Source organism: Strix aluco, chromosome 18, assembly GCF_031877795.1.
Source record: "Strix aluco isolate bStrAlu1 chromosome 18, bStrAlu1.hap1, whole genome shotgun sequence".
Taxonomy (NCBI): Eukaryota; Metazoa; Chordata; class Aves; order Strigiformes; family Strigidae; genus Strix; species Strix aluco.
Genome location: NC_133948.1, coordinates 12,906,013 through 12,927,773, shown reverse-complemented (window position 1 = coordinate 12,927,773; position 21,761 = coordinate 12,906,013). Strand labels below are relative to the sequence as shown.

At 36.9% G+C, this 21,761-nt stretch overlaps 1 protein-coding gene across 1 annotated transcript in view; it reads left to right on the top strand.

Annotated features, from left to right (window-relative positions):
* Window positions 1–21,761, top strand: part of CCDC60 (coiled-coil domain containing 60) — a 64,293-nt gene that overhangs the window by 22,837 nt on the left and 19,695 nt on the right. Inside the window, exons 2-4 of the mRNA XM_074843933.1 lie at window positions 3,444–3,527; window positions 6,108–6,214; window positions 19,667–19,846. Coding sequence (XP_074700034.1) covers window positions 3,444–3,527; window positions 6,108–6,214; window positions 19,667–19,846 — 371 coding nt within the window. The remainder of the gene's footprint in view (window positions 1–3,443; window positions 3,528–6,107; window positions 6,215–19,666; window positions 19,847–21,761) is intronic.

Below are 21,761 nucleotides of genomic sequence, written 5' to 3'. Positions count from 1 at the left end.
GGGACACACAAAGAGTTGTCTAAGGCAGTAAGCAGGAATGCCAGGGCTTCCTGGGTGCCATTAGCCACCTGTGGTAGCCCTGAAAGGGGTCGCCTCCAGGTCAACGGGAGCTGAGCTACAGACAATCAGATGGCATCGAGCTCCACCTACTGCAGTACTGCCGTAGTTCATTTTGCCTAGAGCTGCTGGATGTGATCTCAGGAAAAATGACCGTAATCATTGTTGTGGAAAACTTTTGGGTCATTTCCTCATGTAATCTCACTTTAAGATGATGTTTCATATATATTACTTTGTGATATTTTTTTTTTTAAATTGTTTCTTACATATGGACTTGTATGAGATTTTGTTACTTCATTATAATGAAAGCAGAAATGATCACTGAAACAGGGCTTTTGATGGCTTAAAAGCAAATTACATGAACTATGATGAAAGTCTTCGTAAGTTGGAAACGCTAAAAAAAAAACCCCAACACCCAGACTCCAAAGATTGTTCAGATTTATGATAATATATTGAGTTTAACAAATTAGACATACCAATATTGTTTTTGTTTAGTTTTTTATATCTGCACTGCAAATTAGAGTTCTACTTTTCTATAATTATGTAGCGTTACCATTTTAAGCTCATATTGCACCTTTTCAACACATGACACTGTAATGAAAGATAATGTAGAAAAGGAAGCTATTCCCTTCTGTTTTCTGTGATAAGGCTGATTGAATCACATTGTTGGTGCCTGATGGAGGGGGTGTGTGTGATACCTCTGTCCCTGAGCAACTGTGCAAAGGTTAGGCAGATTCACAGCTCTCCTTCCTTTCCTCATGAACTGCCAGAGCTGGCTGGCCAGAGGTAGGATGCAGGGAAATGTTGCACCTGAGAACTTTGTTTAGTGTTCTGTGGCATTAGACACTTGCATATAGCTAAATGGCTCCAGACCCTATACCAGTGGTCAGTGTACTGGTGCCATTGAAACCTTAGCGCACTACATTCCGCACTCTTCCTTCCCTTTACCAAGTTATTCTGAGACACTCTCGGTTAGTTTTAATCATGTAATTCAAGGTATCACCAGCTGTAAAAGCAATGGTACCTGGCTGTTCTCAACATTTTGCTGCTTCTGAAAAAAAAGCAACTAATAAGAGCAAAGTGGACTGGAAATTCTGCTATTTCTGGAGTGTAAGATGCTTCTGCTCCAAGTCCAAATCGGATTTCTTCGAGCTTTCTCTTTAAATACAGATAATATGTACAATCTGTGTCAATCTGCTGCATGTTATTCCCATAGCAGAGGTGATGAGAAAACTGACACAAGTTTATGGGTTTTGGTTTTGTTGCTTATTGTGCTGTGGGATGATGCTGTGGTGTTTAGCATTACAGATTATAAATAGATGTGCAATGCAGAGAAGATAGCCATATGGAAATAGTGACAGAAGAAGAGACAGAAGATTGAAGGATGTCCAAATACTTAGAATTTCTTGGATTTTTTCATTGCACTCAGAAAAGCATTTGCCCTGATACAAGTTAAATATTGCCCAAAATATGAAAACTTTTCCAATTTTAAAACCAAACTGCTTCTGAACCAGCTTCTCTGAAGGTGTTTCACCTACAAAGTCTTCTGTTCCATCTATCTGGCACCTTTCTACCTTTAAGACTACTCTGAAATTTAGAAGGGTAAATCAAAATGAATAAATAATTATTTGTGTTTTACCATTATTTATGTTCTGTATAGGTCATTAGTGTTCATGAATATACAATAATGTAGTTACAAATATTTCAGATTTATGCTGGAAATGATTATTTTTTTAAACGGTTTTGTTTGGCAACTCACTTCTAAAATCCAGTCTACTTTTGAAAGCCTGTTTTCACAGATAAAGACATTTAGTATTCAGAATCTGCTTCTTACTACAATTGGTTAAAATAAACAACTGATCTCTGGAAAAAATATACTAAATATTGATGATTAAATTTATGTAATGACAAATACTTAGTTTTCATTTTCCCTAAAGTTCAGTGTAACAGACTCTTCTTACCAAATGCTACTGGAAGTCTCCTCTGATTAGCATTTCCTACAGGTGAAGTATGGGTGCCCACTCAGGCTGTAAAATCATTCCTCTCTTGTTCAGTGAGTGAATGAGGTCTTCTCCACCACTGAGGTGGGCTTTCAGTTTTGTTGGTAGCCCTCTGTAAGACTTGTGCTCCTGAGTAGTGTCAATTTGCCACCTGTCTCTGCAGCTGACCAGTCTTGGTCAAGTGCACCCCAGTTGCATGAAACAGTGGAGCCTTCAGACTTCCTTTTGACATTTCATTAGCTCATCTTTATATGGTGGTTGCAGAAAATCTTCCTTCGATTCCACCTACTTTGTTCTTAGTACCGTTTCTGGGTCTGGGTTTGCTTCCCTCCCCCTAGTTTTCCACTTGTTTGTGGGCTGCCTCAGTGATTAGAACACTGGTGTTCGCAGTTCTCCAGTGAGTGAAGATACTGTTCCTTACACTTTGAACCTTTGTTCTGCTGAAATGTTAAATAGAAACATAAACTTGGAAAGAATTTTGTGCCTTCTCAAGTCAAGATTCCTACAAGCAAAATGCTCTGCTCTTAAGTTGTTTTTTTTTTTTAGATACTTGAATCTTTGCTCTGTTGTGCAAAAGCTATACAGCATAGAAAGTATTTCATCTGCAGCTCTGAGTCGTCTGTGCAGCCTTTTTTGTACATCAGCTCTACCCTGACTACATGGGTGTGACTTGCTAGGGCCTCCAGCTTTGCTTTGCTTGGTATCAATAAATGAGCTCTTTGATCTGTAACTAGTGCAGAAAGGAATTAGTGTTTTCATATCCTTTTAGCCTGACCACTATACACTGCTGAGTGATCTAAAGTCTTTTATTAATCTACCTATACAGGGTTTTTTTTAATAGGAGGGAATATGTCTTCCTTCCACTTGAATAAACTGATGGTTGAAGGAGTTCTGAAAGTGTGCTTGTGTTTGACTTCAGGGCTTTTTATGAGTCTGTGCCTTCCCTGGGTGAAAGCACAGACCCCAGAATAGTGGTCTATCACAGTGTGTATCTTCAGGGAAGAGCAATTACAGGTAAGTCATTTTCTATTCCTGGTTTTGAAAATTGGATTTTCTTCTTATGTTAGCCACAGTAGTCTACATAACAGTCTTTCAAGAGAAAAGTTACATTTTCTGAGCATTTAAGCATAATGTTTTAGAAAGCATGTATGCATTTTGCACAGTAGTTTGTCAGCAGGTGCTTCATGTGAGAATCCATTTGTGCACCAGAGTTACTTAGTGACATTTTAAGTTTTCCTGCAATAGACTAGCCGTTATTTTTGCTTTAGTTTGTATGTCTGTAGAAAAACTTATTTGCACTACCTAATTTTGAAAATTATGACCTGCTGCAGTATGGGTAACTAGCAGGCTTTCAAATACGGTTACATGGGTTTGTTCGTTTCTTAGGAACCAGCGAAAAAAGAGGGACAGGAAAAACCACCCAAAGAAGTGGCTGAGGTAACTACTGACGAGGACTCTTTCAATCCAGAGGTGAGACTACTGGTGAAGCTTTGATTCAAGATGGACTTAAAGAAAGCAACAGGCAAACGTCATGTTTTAATTATTCATATAGATACGTTTGCTAAATTCAAGGTTTAAAGCCTTATTGTACATAAGGAACAAGCCTTTTGCTGACTGATGAATGTTTCATAGGTTTTATCTAGTAAAATTCCTCCTGAAGGTATCAGAAAAAATCACTCACGAGACGTAGGATTCTATTGTAATTTGGTAAAAATAGTGTTCTGAAAATTCAGTTTAGCTGTGTTATTCCATGCATCAATTCCAGAAGACTGACCTTTAAACTATATTACAGTTTAGCACAGAAATGGCTAATACATTCAAAATTACTTTTTATTTCAAAAATTCATATTTTTATTAAAGTACATAGGTCAATATTGCACATTCTTAGATCTCAAAAACCTGAAGCTGAAAGGGCTGTTCCTTTGGGTGTTATGTAGAGCTGTACAAATTAACAGTTGTTGAAGATCTAGCCTATATCTATTTTTTCAACCTTTGTCTGGTGTGACCTTAACCTGCCATTTTAAATATTAAAAAGCCTGGAGATAATTTTACTTAAATGCCACTTTTTGGTCAGCTCAGAACACTTACTGTAGTGAGTGTGTTCCAATTCATCCAAGACCACCCAAGTATATGTTGTGTACATACAACAATACAGAGTGGCCATCTATCCTGAAGCAATTCAAGCCTTGTAATACATAAATAAAATGTTGGAATTAAAATACATTTTAATTTCTCTATATGCATTTAACAATTTACCTGAATTTTATTTGATAATCCTGGAAAAAGATTTAATTTTTCATTATACGTTGTCTTTGTTAGCTTATTTAAAATCTGATCCATCTCCTTTAGAACAAAATTGAATGCCAGGCAGCTGATTTGATCATAATTTTTTTTATAAAAAAGAGAAGAATAAGGTGTAAACAAAAGAGAAAGGATGGTACATTTGCAATTATATGAAAATTGATATCTAACACTAATGATTTTTTAAATTCTTTTTTTAGTTTTTCTTTAAGAAAGCACGTGTGTTAGCCTGACTTCAGCATCCAATATCACCTCACCTATGACCACACCATATTTAATTTCCTTTTTTTATCTAACTCAAATCAGTCAGATTTGTCGGAAGCTAACAAAGTTGAAAAGTAAGATGTGCTGTGGAGGTCCTGCTAAAAGGTACAACTGTGCCAGTTGTTTTACTGGCAGAAGCGCTCTGGCTTGAATACCCGAAACATCCCACCAATGCATTCATTGATCGTTTTTCTCTTTTCAGTTCTCATTGACAATTATTATTTTTATCCCATCAAAAAGAAATCTTTTCTTTTGTTTGCACCTTCCAGAATGTTCTCATAGTTTAAAAAAAAAAACAAAACCAAAGAAGGGGTAAAGCATGTGCCTCAATCTTATCATAGGTGTTGTCCATGCAGAGTGCCAATTGTTTCAGCAATCAAAAACAGATGTGCGTAAAGATTTGAAATAAGAGCCTTTTGAGTAGGTGAGCATTTTTCTGCACAGATCCAACTGAGATCTGTGATATCCTATTGCATACTTTCCCAGGTGCATAATAAAGGATCTTCTTTATTTCCTTTACTGGGAATTTATTTTTCTGGACACCTTAAGACACTTATGAAATGCACAGAACTGCCTCAATGAATACCTTAGGCTGCACCTCAGTCTCCACACACCAGCACTATACCTCCCAATGGGTAGCAATCTAGCTGTGTACTTTTTGCACGTTGAACACTGCCTCAGCTGCATATTTTATTACCTAAAACATACAAAAACACTGCATATGCACAGCATGCAGTTGTAATTCTACAAAATTGATGTAGCTGTTCTCTGGAAACCCCAAGGGTGCTTCTAAGCCAGGGCTAGTTCAACAACAAATATAGGCTTTCATCTCCCATGTTTTTCAGTTCCGTAGCTGCTCAGGAAAAAAAAAAAAGTTGCAGGCATTTTGAAAAATGTACTAAGCAGGTGATTTTAATTCCCTTATGTAAAATTGCTGACCTGGTTTGTACACTCTTAAATAAAAGAGAAAGAAAATAATAAAACCATTATGTTCTGTGCTCCAAAACCAGCTCTGTCTGTGGAGCTTTTCGTATTCTTTTAGTTTTTATGAACATCAACCTCCTTGCTTTGAGTCTGAAATTTTTTCTGGGTTGGGACTTCTAAAAGATTTCTCTCCCATGCATGCTTTTTGTAGTTTGTTAATGCGTAAGCACTCATAGCAGTCATTCCTTAAGTCTAGGCCATTGAACAATCTCTTCTTCCTGCCTCATTGTTTAATGAAGCTTGTGGGTGCTTAACTGCCTGTAAGATCTCTGTCAAACTTGAAGTCAGCTAATGAGTTAAAAGCTGTTGGAACACATGTACACACGGACATGCACAGCGGTATCATATGAAGCTTGTTTACATGCTTATGAAATGACACAGTGCTGTCCCAGATGATGATCATCTCAGAAAATATTTGGTGATTAAAACTGAACCATGAGACTGCACATACCTTCTTTATGCTAAGCTCTTCTTAATTAACACAATAATATTTCTTTTCAGTTTGATCACTTTCAGTCTGATCCTCTGGAACCAGTGAAGAGGCTCTCCCCGTTTAGAGAAACAGGAAAGGAGCTGAGGACTCTTAGCAAAGCTCTAGCTCACTCCAGGTAAGGGAATCCAGAGCACACAGAAATTGGCCAGTCAAGGCTAAAGGAAACTTTGGTTCTGCAGAGGCAGCAGCTGGATTATAAGCAAAATAATCAACTGTGCTAACAGCTTAGAAAAGATGTTTTGCAATTCTTCTTTTGTAGGCTTTGTATATACTCAAAATATTGTCAGTGCTGTACGAGGAATGATTTGTTTGATAGCTCTGTCTATGTTAATACTATATGGTTTTAGTGTTCTTTATAAACTTGCTTGTTACTTCTTTTGCATGACACAGTGCTGTGCCAAGATTTGCTAATAAAATAGTCAAAAATGAGCAATGTCCATTATGTGATGGAAAATAATAATGAAAATATCTACCACTATTACAGAAATACCTGCAGAGACTGATTTGGGATATACCAACTTGAGTCTCAGGAAGATGCTGACATGGAAGGAATAGATTTTTGTGCCCCTTATATGATGGGTAGTGAGCTGTAACAATAGGATATGGATTTGGGGTCCTATATACCTTTTAGCCAGCTGAGTTTGGGCAGCAACCATTATTTTATGGGACTGACCACAGAAAGTAGCTCAGTGTGCATGCTTTTCCTAGAAAGTATCTTCTGTTGCCACTAGACACAATAAACTTCTGTCCCAGCAGGGCGTTTCTTATGGTCTCATTTGGGAAAAAAAAAAAAAACACAACAAAACCCAGGAAGACCTATTGGGAAAAGACTTCAGCAAAGACTACTGTCCCATTTAGGCACTCATAATCTTCAATGTACTTAGGCTGTGTTGTCACCCATGTTTCACCATTGTCACTGCAGGTGGTGCATAAATTGACAAGATTGAGGCTTCAATATGCTTTTCTGTTGCAATCACACATTCTGATTGCACTCCAAACTTGCCTACAGAGACCATTCACTCTATTTGCTCAGTATTAACTTAAACAGCTGCTAAACTGCATAATAAGTGTTGTAGTAGGTGACTCTAGGGTTTTCTAAATTTTCCTAGAACCTTCTAGCTTTCTTGATGTGAGTGTTAAGCTAAGAAATGGGATTCATTTGCAACTGAAACAGCAAGCAGTAGTACAAAAAGATGATTTACATCTGGCAAGGTTTAGTTACAGCCTGCTGCAAATAAAACTGACAAATTACCACTGCCAGCCCCAGCAGGGTACAGATCACACAAGTGTTTATAAGGTTTCTAGACTTTAAGTCTTTGAAGAGTGTTTACTTGATAAAAATAATTGAATTAAAGCAAGCAGCAATAAGACAGACATCTATATAAAAATGTAATAATTAGGTTAAATCTAAGCAAATATGGCAGTCAAGAGAACTCATGATACTATATTAGTATAACATATTGAAGACAATTTAGGCTCTTGCATTGTCTGCCTGAGATTGTAACTGCATAAAACTCAAAGAAGTTAGAGAAAAGTAGTTTCTTTGCATGTAGTACTGTAGAGGAATCAGAAATTTACATTTCACAATAATGTAGCATTTTTAAATATTCCCAAATTTTTACATCAGAGCAATTTCTAAATTTTATACTAGTTACTCATGAGTAACATTAAATTTTGTATTCTTTCCCTTTGTCCTTCTCTGCCCTCAATTATTTTTATTATTTGCTTTGTTAATTCACTTTTAGTGAATTTTGACTTGATAAACTTGGCCGAAAATAGTAATAAAACATAAACAAAATAATAAATGCTGGGTACTTTGAAGGTTGGATAAGCCGAAGCATGACTTGGTTTTGCCATAAATGCACTGTTAGTTACGTTTGACTGCCTGCATTCATTGTTTGTTGCTAAATTTCAGTGGGATTATCTCCTTGAGGTCAAGTTAAAGTTCTTTTGATGATAACCTGCCAAAGATCAGTTTACTTCTTGATATACGAGTTGCAGGTGCTTGGAGCTTGCTTTTGGTTTCTTTACGTTCTTTATTTTTAAATGTATAGGACAAAAAATACTTGCAAGTGTTCTGTGGGATGAAAATTACCATCACCTTTGGTACTGAAAGGTTTGATTTTTAAAACCTTAGCAAATTGATTTTCTAGGCATTTGGATGAAGCAAGCTGGAAACTCATTTCATTGCAATTTACAGTTTGAACAAATGAAGTGTCAAGGTACTGATCCTAACTCTTGGCTAGCAGCTAACTTTTTATGTACCTTCGTGCAAATCACTTGACCCCTCTGCAGCTGTGTCAAGTAAATTGTAAATTTTAGGCAATGTATCTGAACTAAACTCACTGCAGAAATACATAGTTTTGAATTGATATGGATGGCAGAGTGTGAATGAGGATTGCTTTTGTTACTGAAAGCAAAACCAATTATTTTTCTTTTACATATAGGGCATATTTTTCCTTACCATTCCCATTTAAATTATTTTTAAAATTTTTAATCTTATTACCAATATCTTATGCTGTTAGGGATGTTAGTATGATAAATCTTACAATACTTGGCACTCAAGTACATGCAAGCATTGTCTAATTAGTCTCTGCAGCACTGCTAGGCATTAGGTGGATAAATATTATTACTCTCATAAGTAAATTATGAAAGTCAAATTGGGGATGTAAGATTAATTATCACTGGGACAGCTACAATTGGAACTTGAGTGTCTCAGGTACATAAATGCCTTACTTATTCTAGACTTCAGTGATGCCTCTGTTTCTCTTTTATTTTTATTTTCAAAACTGGCCTACTAAATTAGAAGCTCCAGGGAAAGACTTCTTAAGAGAGCCAGCCCATTACTCTGGGTGAGTGCAGTTGTTTCCTATAACAGATGAAGTGTTTAGTCTAGCCTGCTTTTAACTGAAGACATTTACGTTTCCAGTACCACATTATGGTAAATGCAGATTTGCCTTCCACTGAATTTTTAATGGTAATGCAATCTGCAAAATTATGTTAAATGTAGATTTTTAATGATGTGAATAGATTTGATCCTAATGTGTTGCGATGTCATATCTTTTCTCTGAGTGATTAAACCCCCAGGTTTTTTTCTTTCATCTCTTCTCACCTCCAGAAGCCAATACAGCTAAAGGGACAAACAAGATTATATTTCTTTATGTACATTATCTACAGAATTGTCTATTATGTGCCGATCAGTTGTACCTGCACCACACCTGCAGATGTGCTGTTGTGCAATTGTTGTTAAATATTTAATTTGGCTTGCAGAATCCTTTTTACTGCTGATGTGAAAGATGGAAAGAACCCAACTCTGCTTTATCCCAAGCAGAGTTTGAAGTGCTGATAAGTAAGACAATACCTACCTATTAAAGCATCTCCAACACTACCATCTTCTAGTCCCATAAACTTAATTCACAGTTGCATTCCAAACTAGCTTCATGTGATTTCAAATGCCTGGGTGGAAACATTCCTCACCACAAGTTTTCCATGACAGTTGAAGCAGATGGAAGGTGAAGTAAGGGAATACTAAATCTTGTGCTACCACACAAATAAATGTATATTTACTTTTTGTATTTACTCAACAGTAAATGATGCATTTACACACATTTGTTTTGAAGATCAGAAGTTTAGTATGGTCAGGATGTAGTCAAAGCTGCTTAGTACATTCAGGAGAAATGTGCCTTTTTGCTCTTGTGTAGGCAATGGTCACTTTAATACTAGTTTCTAGAAAGCACTGTTGTCTGAATATATGCTCAAATGAAGTTTGCCTCTCATATCATGTAATACCACACATTTTTTACATTTTAATCCTCGTAGGGATCCTGTAACACACCTAATATAATTTATTCTATTTACTGTGGCAATTAAATCATGAATCCCACATATTTTATATTATTTAAGAAGTGAAGTATGATATAAGCTATAATGGCTATGGAGAAATTTGCTTGAGAAAAGTCAGGCAAACCGATTTCTGAAATAGGAACTCACCTTCTCTAATGCTTTCTGAAATTACAGTAGCCAAGTAACCCAGTATGCAGAAAAATATCCAATAGACTTCATATCTGGAAATCAAAGGTATACATTAACTGATTTTTAAATTTTTATTGTGTGGCATAAGTCTGGAAATAATCTTTGAGTGTCATTGTATGACCTTCTAACAGTGACAATGTGCTAGCCATTCATCTTGAGTGTTTGCACAGTGTTACTTTGACTAAATCTGCACAGAGAAAGAAGAACAGTAAGAAGAGCAAAGAAATCAAACCTACAGACTTTTTAACCAAATGATGAGATACGAAGTTGCGGGAAGAGGTAATTTCAAGTGCACTGCTGGTTTGGACCAAAGGACATGTCAGCAATACTTCTTAGTAACAATTTCAGACTACAGAAAAGGAGCTATTTTAGAAAAAAGAATCAGAATGGAAAATGCAAGAAAGAAAGAAGAAAACTGGAGTTTTCTTCTCCAGGGTGGCAACTTTTAATTTCAACTAAAGCAGTCAGGCTAGCGGAGCAGCATGCTAATACATACTACAGGGAGTCAGTGAATACAAATGACCTTTTGTGGATTTAGGTTTTGCTGCTTTTCCTCCTCCTGATTGAAAAGGAACACACAGCAGTTGTCTTAATTGGACGTTAATTGATACATATTCACAGGAAGTAGTGCCTGTGATCTTGCAGCTTGTTTGTGTGAAAGAGTATAATGGAACAAACCGTGAGGAAGTTTTTTAATGATCACAGTGACATGGCACAGCGGTATGAATTTTTAAGTTATCTCAAAAATGTTTGAAGAGTCATTACCAGAACAGACTTAGCTGCATTCATAAAGCTTTAATATTCTACCTTACACATTAAAAGCATAATTAAACTGAAGATATACCTTATAATTATGACCTCATACCTCCTCTCAGTAATATTCTCTTATACTTTCTTGAGTCCTCATCATGATATAAAAGAGGATGATGACAGAACGCAGGGGTTGCTCAAACTACTTATCTTTCAAAACTGTCAGTCACTGGTCCCAAGTAGAAAGTTGTACCAGCTCTTCCCTACTGATGAGTTGTACCCAGTCACTTTAGGGAGACACCTGTCAGCTCTCAGATATCATTTTACCTCAACACAGCATTAAAATGTAGGAAGGAATTTGCTTTTATCTTTGTGCAGCATAAAATGAAAAACCATTTGGGAAATCTGTAGATAATGATCATTCATCTTCCTTTGTAGATCAATATATCTTACTTCCAGTGGAGATTGCCCATGTAGACACAAAGTAGCTCTGACTTACTTGATTAAGTATTTCCCAACGTCAGATTCAGTGGGTGGAATACAGTATGGCAGAAAAGACACCTTTGTCCTTGAGCATTCAAATATCTTTAGCTTTGAGCTAAGAGTTATGTTTTCATTTCTATTGCTATTCTTACTAAAACAAAGCAAACTCAAGAAGCACAGCCCTTTTGAAATGGCATTTAGCTCTGAGGGAGACCCTTTCTTGCTTTTTTCCAATGACATCTGTAACTGTGATCCAGAAATAATGTTAAGGAAGCCAGACTTGCATGAGGATGTGTTGTATGAGAACCAAGAAAGTAAAAGTCTTTATAACTAATAAGTTGTAGAAAGATGTAGGAACAGTTACACAGCAAAAGAGATCACCAAAGTATTGGAAGCTTGTAGTTGTTAATCCATAATAAGAGCAGGTTGCTGTAAATCGTTTCTGTAGACTAACTCAGCCCACTGAGATGATGCAAGTGTACTGGAAATACTCCTGTTAAACATCACCACAAAAAATAGTGCTTAAAAATAAGCATGTTGTTTCAAATGAGACTAGCTGAAAATACTTTTTTTGTGCGAAAGGAAGGTAGGAAAGGTGATAGGAACTGGAAACCGTGCAGTGACTGTCATCTAAGCATAGGTGCCTGTGTAAAAATGACAAGTTGTGGTCATCCTCAGCCAGTGATGTCTAGGAGTCCAGAGCTCTGAGCTGCAAGCTCAGAGGGGAAGAGTCCATGCCATTCCATGAGCAGGTCAAGCCTTTACTTGGAAAAAGAGCGTGCTAAACCTCTGCACTGCGTTTCCCATCGTTTAAGAAAATGGCTCCCATGCATCTGTCTCGCTGTGCTGTGCTAGTTAAATAAAACTAAATGTCAAACTGCTGGCAGTTTAACAGTATTCAACTGGCTGCTTTTTATGTTTTAAATTAGAAACTGGATGACTCTTTAAAATGGTTCAAGTTTCCTGAAGGCAGATCTCTAAAAAAGTCACTCTGCATGCAGAAAGCCCAGCCTCTACTAATGCATTCTTTATGCCTGCAACAACAGTTAGACTGACTGTTACCCAAAGAGCAGTTTCTCCTACTTCTTTTCCTGCTAGTGGCTGTGTAGCTGACTTTAATACAAAACTGTTTACATTTTGTGATTGAAGTGGCAGCTACTACTGGAAGATTTTAAATGGCAAGAAATATGTTGGTTTGGGGGTTTTGGTTACGACCTTGTCTGTTGTTACCTGTGAATCTATACGATCCTATTCTAATATATGCAGATAAAGATGATGTTAGTGTGTAGAGATTATGATAAATTGTCATTCCTTAATTCATATGGTTTACTGGAAGATACAGTGGAGTCTGTAAAAGCAGGGAGGAGAGGCAACGTAGAGTTAAGAAGCAAAGGAGAGACTGAGACAATACTGAGAAGGTGAAATGTTTATCTGCTGATATTAGTTTCCAATGTATTTATACTTCATAATGTCAGTTGCTTGGAAACCAGTGTTTTATGCCCTTTTGCTGCTTGGCAGAAATCACTCTAATTGGCATGTTTCTAGCACTGTCACTTCTGGCAGCTTCCAGCATTTTTTTTTTTTTTTTTCCAGAGGCAAAAACTTTCTTTTACATGAATGATGGCTCACATTAATTAGACAGCAGTCATGGGCAAAGACAACCATTTAAGTGTATGGATGTATGAATCATTACCTCTATCATCAATCACTGGAAAGACTGCTGTTCCCATCAACATTTCTGCCTTTCCAGGCTGTTCATTTGAGTCTCAATCTCCTTTTCTTTTGTGCAAAAATATGTTTGTTTATGTGTGAAGTTTCATAAGTGAAACTAGTTCATTGCTTATTAGATTTTACTATCTGTCTAAATACAGTGGTCTAATCCCATGTATTATGGTACAAAGTGACACATTGTCACTGAGTGTTTGAACAAAGCTAACACTTAAAATGGGGTTTCCATTATTTAGTAGTAATATGTCATTGTTCTGTAAATATCTTTGTGTGGTATGGCAAGACACTAGATCGTGAGGAGTGGTTTCTACTTTCACGTGAAAAATCTTGAATCAGCAGTGTTTCCTGATAGAGGATCAGGGTCCTCAGTGAAGTTCCACTCAAACAGTGAGTTTTTGTCAGTAATATGAATATAAAGTTGTTATTGTACATTCTTACAGCAAAAAAAAATGGAAAGCCCAGAAATCTCCAGATGAATTTTTCTCTTGAAGTTCTAGTAATAGTTTCCCCACAGCTTTTTGGAGAAGAATTTAAAGCAAAGCCTTGAAATCTCACAGATATCTTTCTCTGCCCTTTATCAGTACAAAGCTGTCTTCTCTGTGCTGCTCTGGAAGTACTTCCCCCACTCACCTTTGTTTATGTACTTCTCCAGAGACACCAAGAGCTGGAAACCTAAATGTGCCTACCCCCAAAGAAAACTTTTGTATGAAGATCAACAGGAATGGGAGTTACAGCAGGGCACAAGTAGACGGTTGGGTGCGTGTGCCCATTCTTGTGTCTGAGACTTCTTAAAAGAGAAATTGCTGCCCTCCATTCTTTCTAGGTTGAGAACACATTTCCAACTAAAAATAAGCCAATTTTTTTGGTATGTTGTTCTTTGTACCTCCAGATAGCCAAATATGTTTGTGCTTCTCAATGTTAGAGAACCTCTCCTCATTTTCAAAGTAGAGGTTATGTCTCATTTCATAATGGAAGCAGCATCTTCTGTATTTTAATGTCTTTGTAGTTAATTGAAAACCACTCTGAGACATCTTTAAATATGCAATAATACATTAATACATTCACCTAGTGATATCTACTATAAAAGTGTGGGGTGTTGTTTTGACTATTGAAGATCCTTATTTCCTGTTGTACAACCTTCTGTGAACATACCACAAATTCACTCATGTCTTATTTTAACTTCACTTGTTTCTGGACTTTATTTTATGGTCAGATTTTCATGTGATAATATGCATCTTTCCATTATGCATATCCTGGTTTTGGTTTTTAAACAGAGACATTTGAGTAGAGAATATTGTACTCATCTGCAGGAGAATAAAATGGGAATCTACATCTGAAATAATGTGGGTATTCCAGATTGTTTGTATGTCTTCAACTACTCAAGACAGATGTTGTTATGGTGCTACTTTAGTTCCTTGCCAGAATGGTTAATGGTTCAGTATGGTAAATGCTCGATGACATATGTCTGAGTTTCTGTGGGTTAGTAACTACATTTAATATATTTTAATGTCATTATCATCTGGTCTTCTAAGACTAGATGTATGAGTATTTACCCATTTGGTTCTTACTGTGTTATTACTGAACCATTAAATAGTAGTAACCAGTGTGTTCGTGACTCTCCATTGCCTCGTGTATATGTTTGCATCTCTAACTCGGCTGTAAGCACTACCAAACCAGAATTCATAACTAATTTACATTAGTATCTACATGTTAATTGTGAATAGTTGCAAGCTTTTTCAAGAAAAGCTTTCAGGGTATGACCCGAACGCAGAGCTCAATAGTAGGACTTGCTAGCTCAGGTTCACCACCATGTAAACCTAACTCCACAGCTTTCGGTAATTTCAGCAGGTGGGTAGTGTAACCCTGTAATAACTCACTGAGTATGTTTTAAGTGAACAATGTACTAATTCTCATTTACAATGAAACTGCCTTAGATCCCTCAGGAAAGGTGTGAAGCAGTCTTTATGTAAATAAATTTGGGACATACTGGCATAGATTACAACACTGAATGTAAGGCACTAAAGAACTGAGTGAAATAATCAGCAGCTCCAGTATTTAGTGATAAGAGAATGGAACAGATTCTCCACTGGTATAAATCAGTATTGCTGTTGACAATTTACAAGAAATGCAGAGTTTGCTCTCCTATTGTTCTGTGTGTGCTTTGTAAATAAGAAAAGTGCTGTGTGCATATGGATTTTCTTTTATCGTGCCGTTTCCTACTGTTTTACAATTATTAGGTATTTAGGTGTTGCAGCACCTTGTCAGAAAGTTAAGGGACATATAAGAATTACTACAGCTATTAGAATGCAGCAATAGCTCAAATGGAGTCTGATGTGTGTTGTCTGATGTGCACATACACACAACATAGTATTTTGGGGGAGTGGAGTGATAAAAAAGTGTCCTATTCCAACTGAAACAGCAGCAAGGACGGTGACATTTTATCAATTAAAATCTGATGAGAATGCAGGTGGTAATGCTTGCCCTCCTGCAGAGATTACCATAGGATCTGTAATAACTTCAGGTTGTCAGAACTTCCATTTTATTATATGTTCAAAAAGACAGACCCTCCAGTACCAAAGTGCCCCCTAAAACTAGCTAAGGGCATAGATTTCAAGTTTAATCCAAATGAAGCAAGCTCGCTGCTCTCACCACTTCCTTCAGTGGATATTTCTTTGAATGCTTCAGGATCCAAATACTCATCAGCCTCATTTGAGATTTGTGATGGGATCACAGCTCATGATGGCATGGCTGCAACTAATGCTAAGCGTTCATTTAGAAGAATTACACTGGGTTTTAATCCATGGTTTGAGTCTGCAATGTTCAGAATACAGTTTAGCTGTGTTTAACTGTGGTTTCAAAGTTTCCTGTGCTTTATTTTATCCAGAAATGGATTGTTGTTTGTATTATTTTTTCTGCTATAGAAAATTTTTACTCAGAATGCTTTTAAGTGGCAGTGTGCATAAAATAGCACTTGCTTTTCACCTGGGAAGCCTTCGCTCATATTCAGTTTGTCACTAGTGCAACAAGTTAGGCGGAGCCCAGCTGATACTCACCTTGCAGTACCCTCAGCAGGGTCTGGCCTTGTGCCCAAAGAGGGGCTTTTACTGGTCCAGTAGGGAGTTGTAGATGCAGATTGAAATGCTTTTATGAAAATATAGGAAATGGCATTTAGAAAGCCTGTGCTCGGTGGCTTTCAGAGCAATGCCACATTGGTTTCACTTATATTTGCAATTGATTATAAGCCTCTGGAAAAGGCTAAATACTTTATATGTAGCATCTGGAGCAGGAAATGTTCTGTCATTAGCTTTATTGATGTAAAGGCTGTATCCATTAAGGTAAGAAACTTGAATAAGCCATTTTATGAAACAGTGGCTGACAATTTCCATGACCAGAGAAATATTGTATGTAGCTAAATTGGTTGATAGATACATAGTTATTTTACAGCTCACAGGTTTTGTTCGCCATGATCATAATATAAGGTTCAGCAGAGAATCAAGCTGGTATAGACTGCTGCTACTTTGCACCTCAAGGAATGGGACAGAGGGAGATTAGCAGGAAGAGTTAATGAGACTGAAGCACCCCGGTAACACCACCCGCTGCATTAAATACAGTTGTTAGCAGAGGGGCAGCCACGTGGGTGTGCAGACTTCTACCCATCTTTCTAGCAGCTCTGTTCAGGCTGGAGTTATACCAGCTTACCTGAGCTAGGATTTGGCATCCCATGTTCAGGAGTGCATGTCACTCCTTTAGTACACCATCTCCCACTGAATTTGTTTATGGACAAAGTAGGTGTGAGGTTGTTAACTGTAAGATTTGATCTTCTGGGACAAATACATCCTTGGTATGATTCCTTTGAATTAGATATATCTAAACAGAAGTTAAAAAAACCTGGTAAATATCTAGCTTGTCTTTACCCTGATAGAAACATTTCTGACATTATTATCATAGCTTCTTAATGCTTTTCTAGCACCTAAATTATAATTAAGACAAATTTATGATTTCCTCTTATTTTTGTGAGTCATTTCTTACTCAAAGGCAGGCACCAAGAATATCAAATCTTAGCAGTAAAAGTTCAATTTCCCAATACTTTAATGGCCGTGTATTACAGTTAACTGATGACCTTGAGTCCCTAAAGGATTTAAAGAGTAATTTAATAAGAACGTACTTACACCAAGCACTAAAAATACTCTTGTTTCTGTACTGTAGTACACTACTGGGTCACTCCTTTGCACATGTCACTGACCCTTATCTATAATAGTATATTCCTGTAGAGAAAACTTGAAGTATTCCATGGTACATTATTTTTGCTCAGGAAACTCTTTTAATTTTTGTGCTGATAAAGATATTAACTTAAAAAAAGACAAATCCTTTTTTCTGAACAGCAGTTGAAAATCTGTGTTGTGACTACAGTTGACTGAAGCTCAATTACTTTAATAAATGTATTCCAAATTTCATCTCTTATCATATTTGCATTTTAATGAACGATTCTCACCTACTTGTCAAATAGACAGCCCAGCTAAATTTATTAAGTTATTGTATAAACAGGGTATTGTGTTGCCAGAATTTAAGTGAAGAAATATTTGATGTCCTATTCCAGCAATATACTGTAAATCTACAGTGTAGAAAAGTACATTGGTCACCTCTGTATCTTCAGTTTGGATTTATTTTACTGTTTGGCTGACAAGAGTCCATGAACCTTTAGGGTCATTCATAAATATCCCAGAAATAATTATATGGAGTTATGAGAGGATGAGGATTTTTTTATTTAAATCAGGTAGTTATTACAGCTTTTTTTATATGTTACATTTCTGTTAATTCTATTTTATTTCTTTTTCCATACTTGGAGACTGTAGAGCTACTTTTTGTAATACCTGAGAGTTCAAGGAAGTCACAGACAAAAAATGTTCATTCACAAGTGTGCATAACATTTCCTATTCCTATGGGTATATGAGAGTGATCATTGATTTTGGTATACACACCTTAAAGTCTTCTATATTAGATTAACCTTAAGAAAAAATACTGATTGTACTTGCCATTTATGCGTCTTGCTCCAATAATACTGGTTATGGCTGGTAGTGTGAAAGAACTTTCAGTTTATAATTATCTTTCTCTACCACTTGTCTTTGATTCATGTAATAACCTCACTGCTCACTATTTGTGGCATTATAATACACAGCTACAGCAGGGGGTTTGCTCTTTAGGAAGGAAGTTTTACATTAGTGGGAGCAGAAATGTAGAGAAAGAACTGTGAAGGGGAAAAAATAGTTTTACATACAAATATCTTGATAGATGACAGAAAGAAGAGAGAAAAATACTGGAAAAGGACATAAAGTAAGAATTTGAGGCCATTACACATTTTCTAGGATTCCAAAAGGAGTCTGTTTTGCAAAATACTAGGTTCTTAAGAAGAATGTTAAGCCAGCCTGACATGACTCTGAAATCTTTACGTTTTTCTGAAGCATGCAGCATTTCTTATCAGGGACATCTTATTTTCTTATCTTTTTTCTTCTTTTTCCAGAGTTAGTGTAGAAATATCTAGCAGATAAGTTATCTACCTGAACTGGAAATGTTTTCAGGCTTGTATTTATAGTTGCTGAACCTAAAAAATAATGGTTTGGGGATTGGGTTTTTGGTTTTGGTGACATTAAATTGTGCAAGTGGTTTTTCATCAAGGGAAGCAAGGAGGGAGTAAACTGTTCCCCTTGAACCTGTGAATTCGATGCCTGAAATTTGCACCCTATATGACCTTCAGGTGCTTTAATACAGGTCTGGCAAGAAAAGGGAGTTATTACTTGTCAGTAAAACAAATGAGGCCCAGCTTTCAAGCCTAGATTGTGTTTGAAAGAATCAATACAGCCTGATGACACTTGATTCAAAAGTCAGCAACGCATTAACTTAGAGGGACGTGTCCTATGTCTGGATAGTATGCTTGTCTGACTTGGCTCAGCTGCTACGTTCTTGCTAACATTTTAATCAAAGGCTGTAGAGTAATTGTGTGCCATATCCCTTTCACTGCCCTAGCTCACTTCTTTTTACCCCTGTTGTCATCCGACAGGGAGTGCATTATGGTTTCTTCTTTATTTTCTTCTCTTGCAGTAATACCCTGCCTGTTGTCTTCAGCTCACTCACAGGCTTCACTGGCACCTTCCCTGTTACTAACAATGCAGCCTTCTGACAGAAAGTGGAATTTAGCAGCTAACAGGTAGCTTCAGGGCAGTGCCTGTCAGGCTCTGACAGCTGAGTTTAAGACAGTGAGGGGCCCAGTGGTGAACTGGCTGCTATAAATTAGAATTAGGGAGTTTTTAAATCAAGTAGTAGACAAACTGATGCTGAGTTCAAGACATCCGATAGTTAACCTGTGTGGTGCTGAAAGAGATAAGGGAAAGTTCTCCCAGCTTATACTGGGGAATTGTTGTCCTTTGTTATCATACTGCAGAAGAAAATACTAATGTTGAACTCCTGAATATAGAAGAATGTGAAATCTGTTAAAAATTAAGTTGGTGGGCAACCGAGAAATTAATCAATTTGATAGTTTGTCTTTAGAACACTGATAACTTGTGATGATTTTTGGCAGGCATCACATCAATTCTGTGAAGCAAGGTGGAGATTACTTTCATATACTTCATCAAGAATCACTGGAGAGGAAGAACACACTGAAAGCAGCCCAGCAGGCTCAGGGCACGAGATGGAGGGCTGAGTTCCAGCCACCCAAATACTCCTCTGATGAAGAGGAGTCAGAGGAAGAAATAAACACGTAAGTCAACTCACAGGGCTTTTGGTGGTCTGAGGGCAGTGGTTTTAAAACCCAACAATTTCCAGTTTCTGTCATTACTTGGTATTGAGGCAGAATATTACTACTTATGTGAACTAGAAAGAGAAAATGCTTAAAATTTTGGGTAAGTGAGCAGCTGTAATCTTACCAAGCATGGAAGAAAAATGCTTGAGATGCTGTTTAAAAAGGAGGAAGTTTAGTAGGCAGAAGGTTAGTGAACTCAGGAGAGGTTTTATAGACAGCTCAGAACTGCTTCTCTGAGGAGGAAAGGAGGAGACCTGGTGAGTTTGTGCAATGCTTTTATTCCCACAGTGGGACCACAGCATTGAGAATAAAAAAGAATTACATTTAGCAGAGTAAGTGGCTTAGCTTGCAGAGTGGGTTTCTTCCCTAGTTCAGACCTATAACTACCTTCTTCAGGTTTTCTCTCCATTTGATCATTAGATAGTCTTCAGTCCTTTGGCTCACACTGGTCTTTTCAGTGCACCTCTAATGCCTGTAGCAACAATGTAGTTGTCTGACATTTGTCAACCCTCACTATGTGATAATTAAATATTTGCTCATCAGGACGGAGTAGCTGTTCTAGAGCTGGAGACTTTATTGCATCAAAAGCTTACCCATTTCTAACAGCCTTTTCTCATCAGTTTGTTGTGGCTTTTGTCGCTCCCAGGTACCAGCTGCCTCTCATTCACCTTTTTGCCATGAACTGACTCTCAAGTTGGAAAACTCAGTCTCCAGACTCATCTGAGATGCAGTCATGCCCTAGTCATAAAGTGGGACAATATATAACCATTATTAAAAAATAAGAAATAAAATCTTTCCTGTTAATATGAAACCCAGACCAAACAGCAAACAAGTAGCATAGATGGGCTGAGAGTTTCTGAACAGAAAAGTGTCATATTTACTAGAGTAACATTTAATATCCAGCATTCTAAACGGTCACTAGCCGAATAGCTAGAAAAGGTGGGAAAGGAATAGAGTATTACTGGGAGATAGTGTTATGGAAGGAGAAAAGGTACAGAGTATGAGTCAAAGTATTTTGGAATGTTAGCTTCTACTGTGTGCATTATCTAAAACTCTCTCCTTACCTAAACAAGTCAACTACAACTGTATTATTTAAATGGCACTATGAAGCACTTTGATTCTAGGTTAATGAAGGCTACATGAACATTTTAGGTAAACAAGATTATTTAATTTAAAAAAAAAAAAAAGTTGAATACATAAGAACCTCCCTGAAAGCTTTCTGTAAACACCATGCTTATTATTCTTTTTGATATGTAACTGTTCTATCTGCCCACAGCTCAGCTAATCCACACTTATTGCAGACAGATAACTTATTACCGATATGAAAAATACCATTGCCTTTATTATTGTGACCATTCAGATTATTGAAGTAATTTATTTTCTCTTGTAAGGAAAGGCTTCTTTCTTCAGCAAGGCTGACCTAAAAAGATTTGACATTCCTCTTTCCTTTATGAAGATATACCTGCATAGGCAAAATTATCTTCAGTTAAGTACAGCTTCTCCTAGCAGTAAAAAAGCTTTTACTAGTGCAGAGTATACCAGGCTTGTGGGTGGATACTGACAAAGCCACTTTAATCCTACATCTGCACCAAGATTTTTGCCAGTTGTAAAAATTTATTAAAAAAATCTTACAACTAACATCAAAATCTACACTAGCAAAAATTCCTTGTGTAATCCTGATATCCTGTAATATTTTCAATGTGTTGCTTAAAACTAGTATTAAAACTAATATTAATTGAGAGTTTAACTTCATTTTTAGAGGAAAGACCTCGTAACATCTACCAACATTTCTAATAGGGGAATCATTAGATTTAACAGATGTCAAAATTGAGGAGTTTTATGGAGAATTTTCTCAACTCCAGGGTGTGTTGTG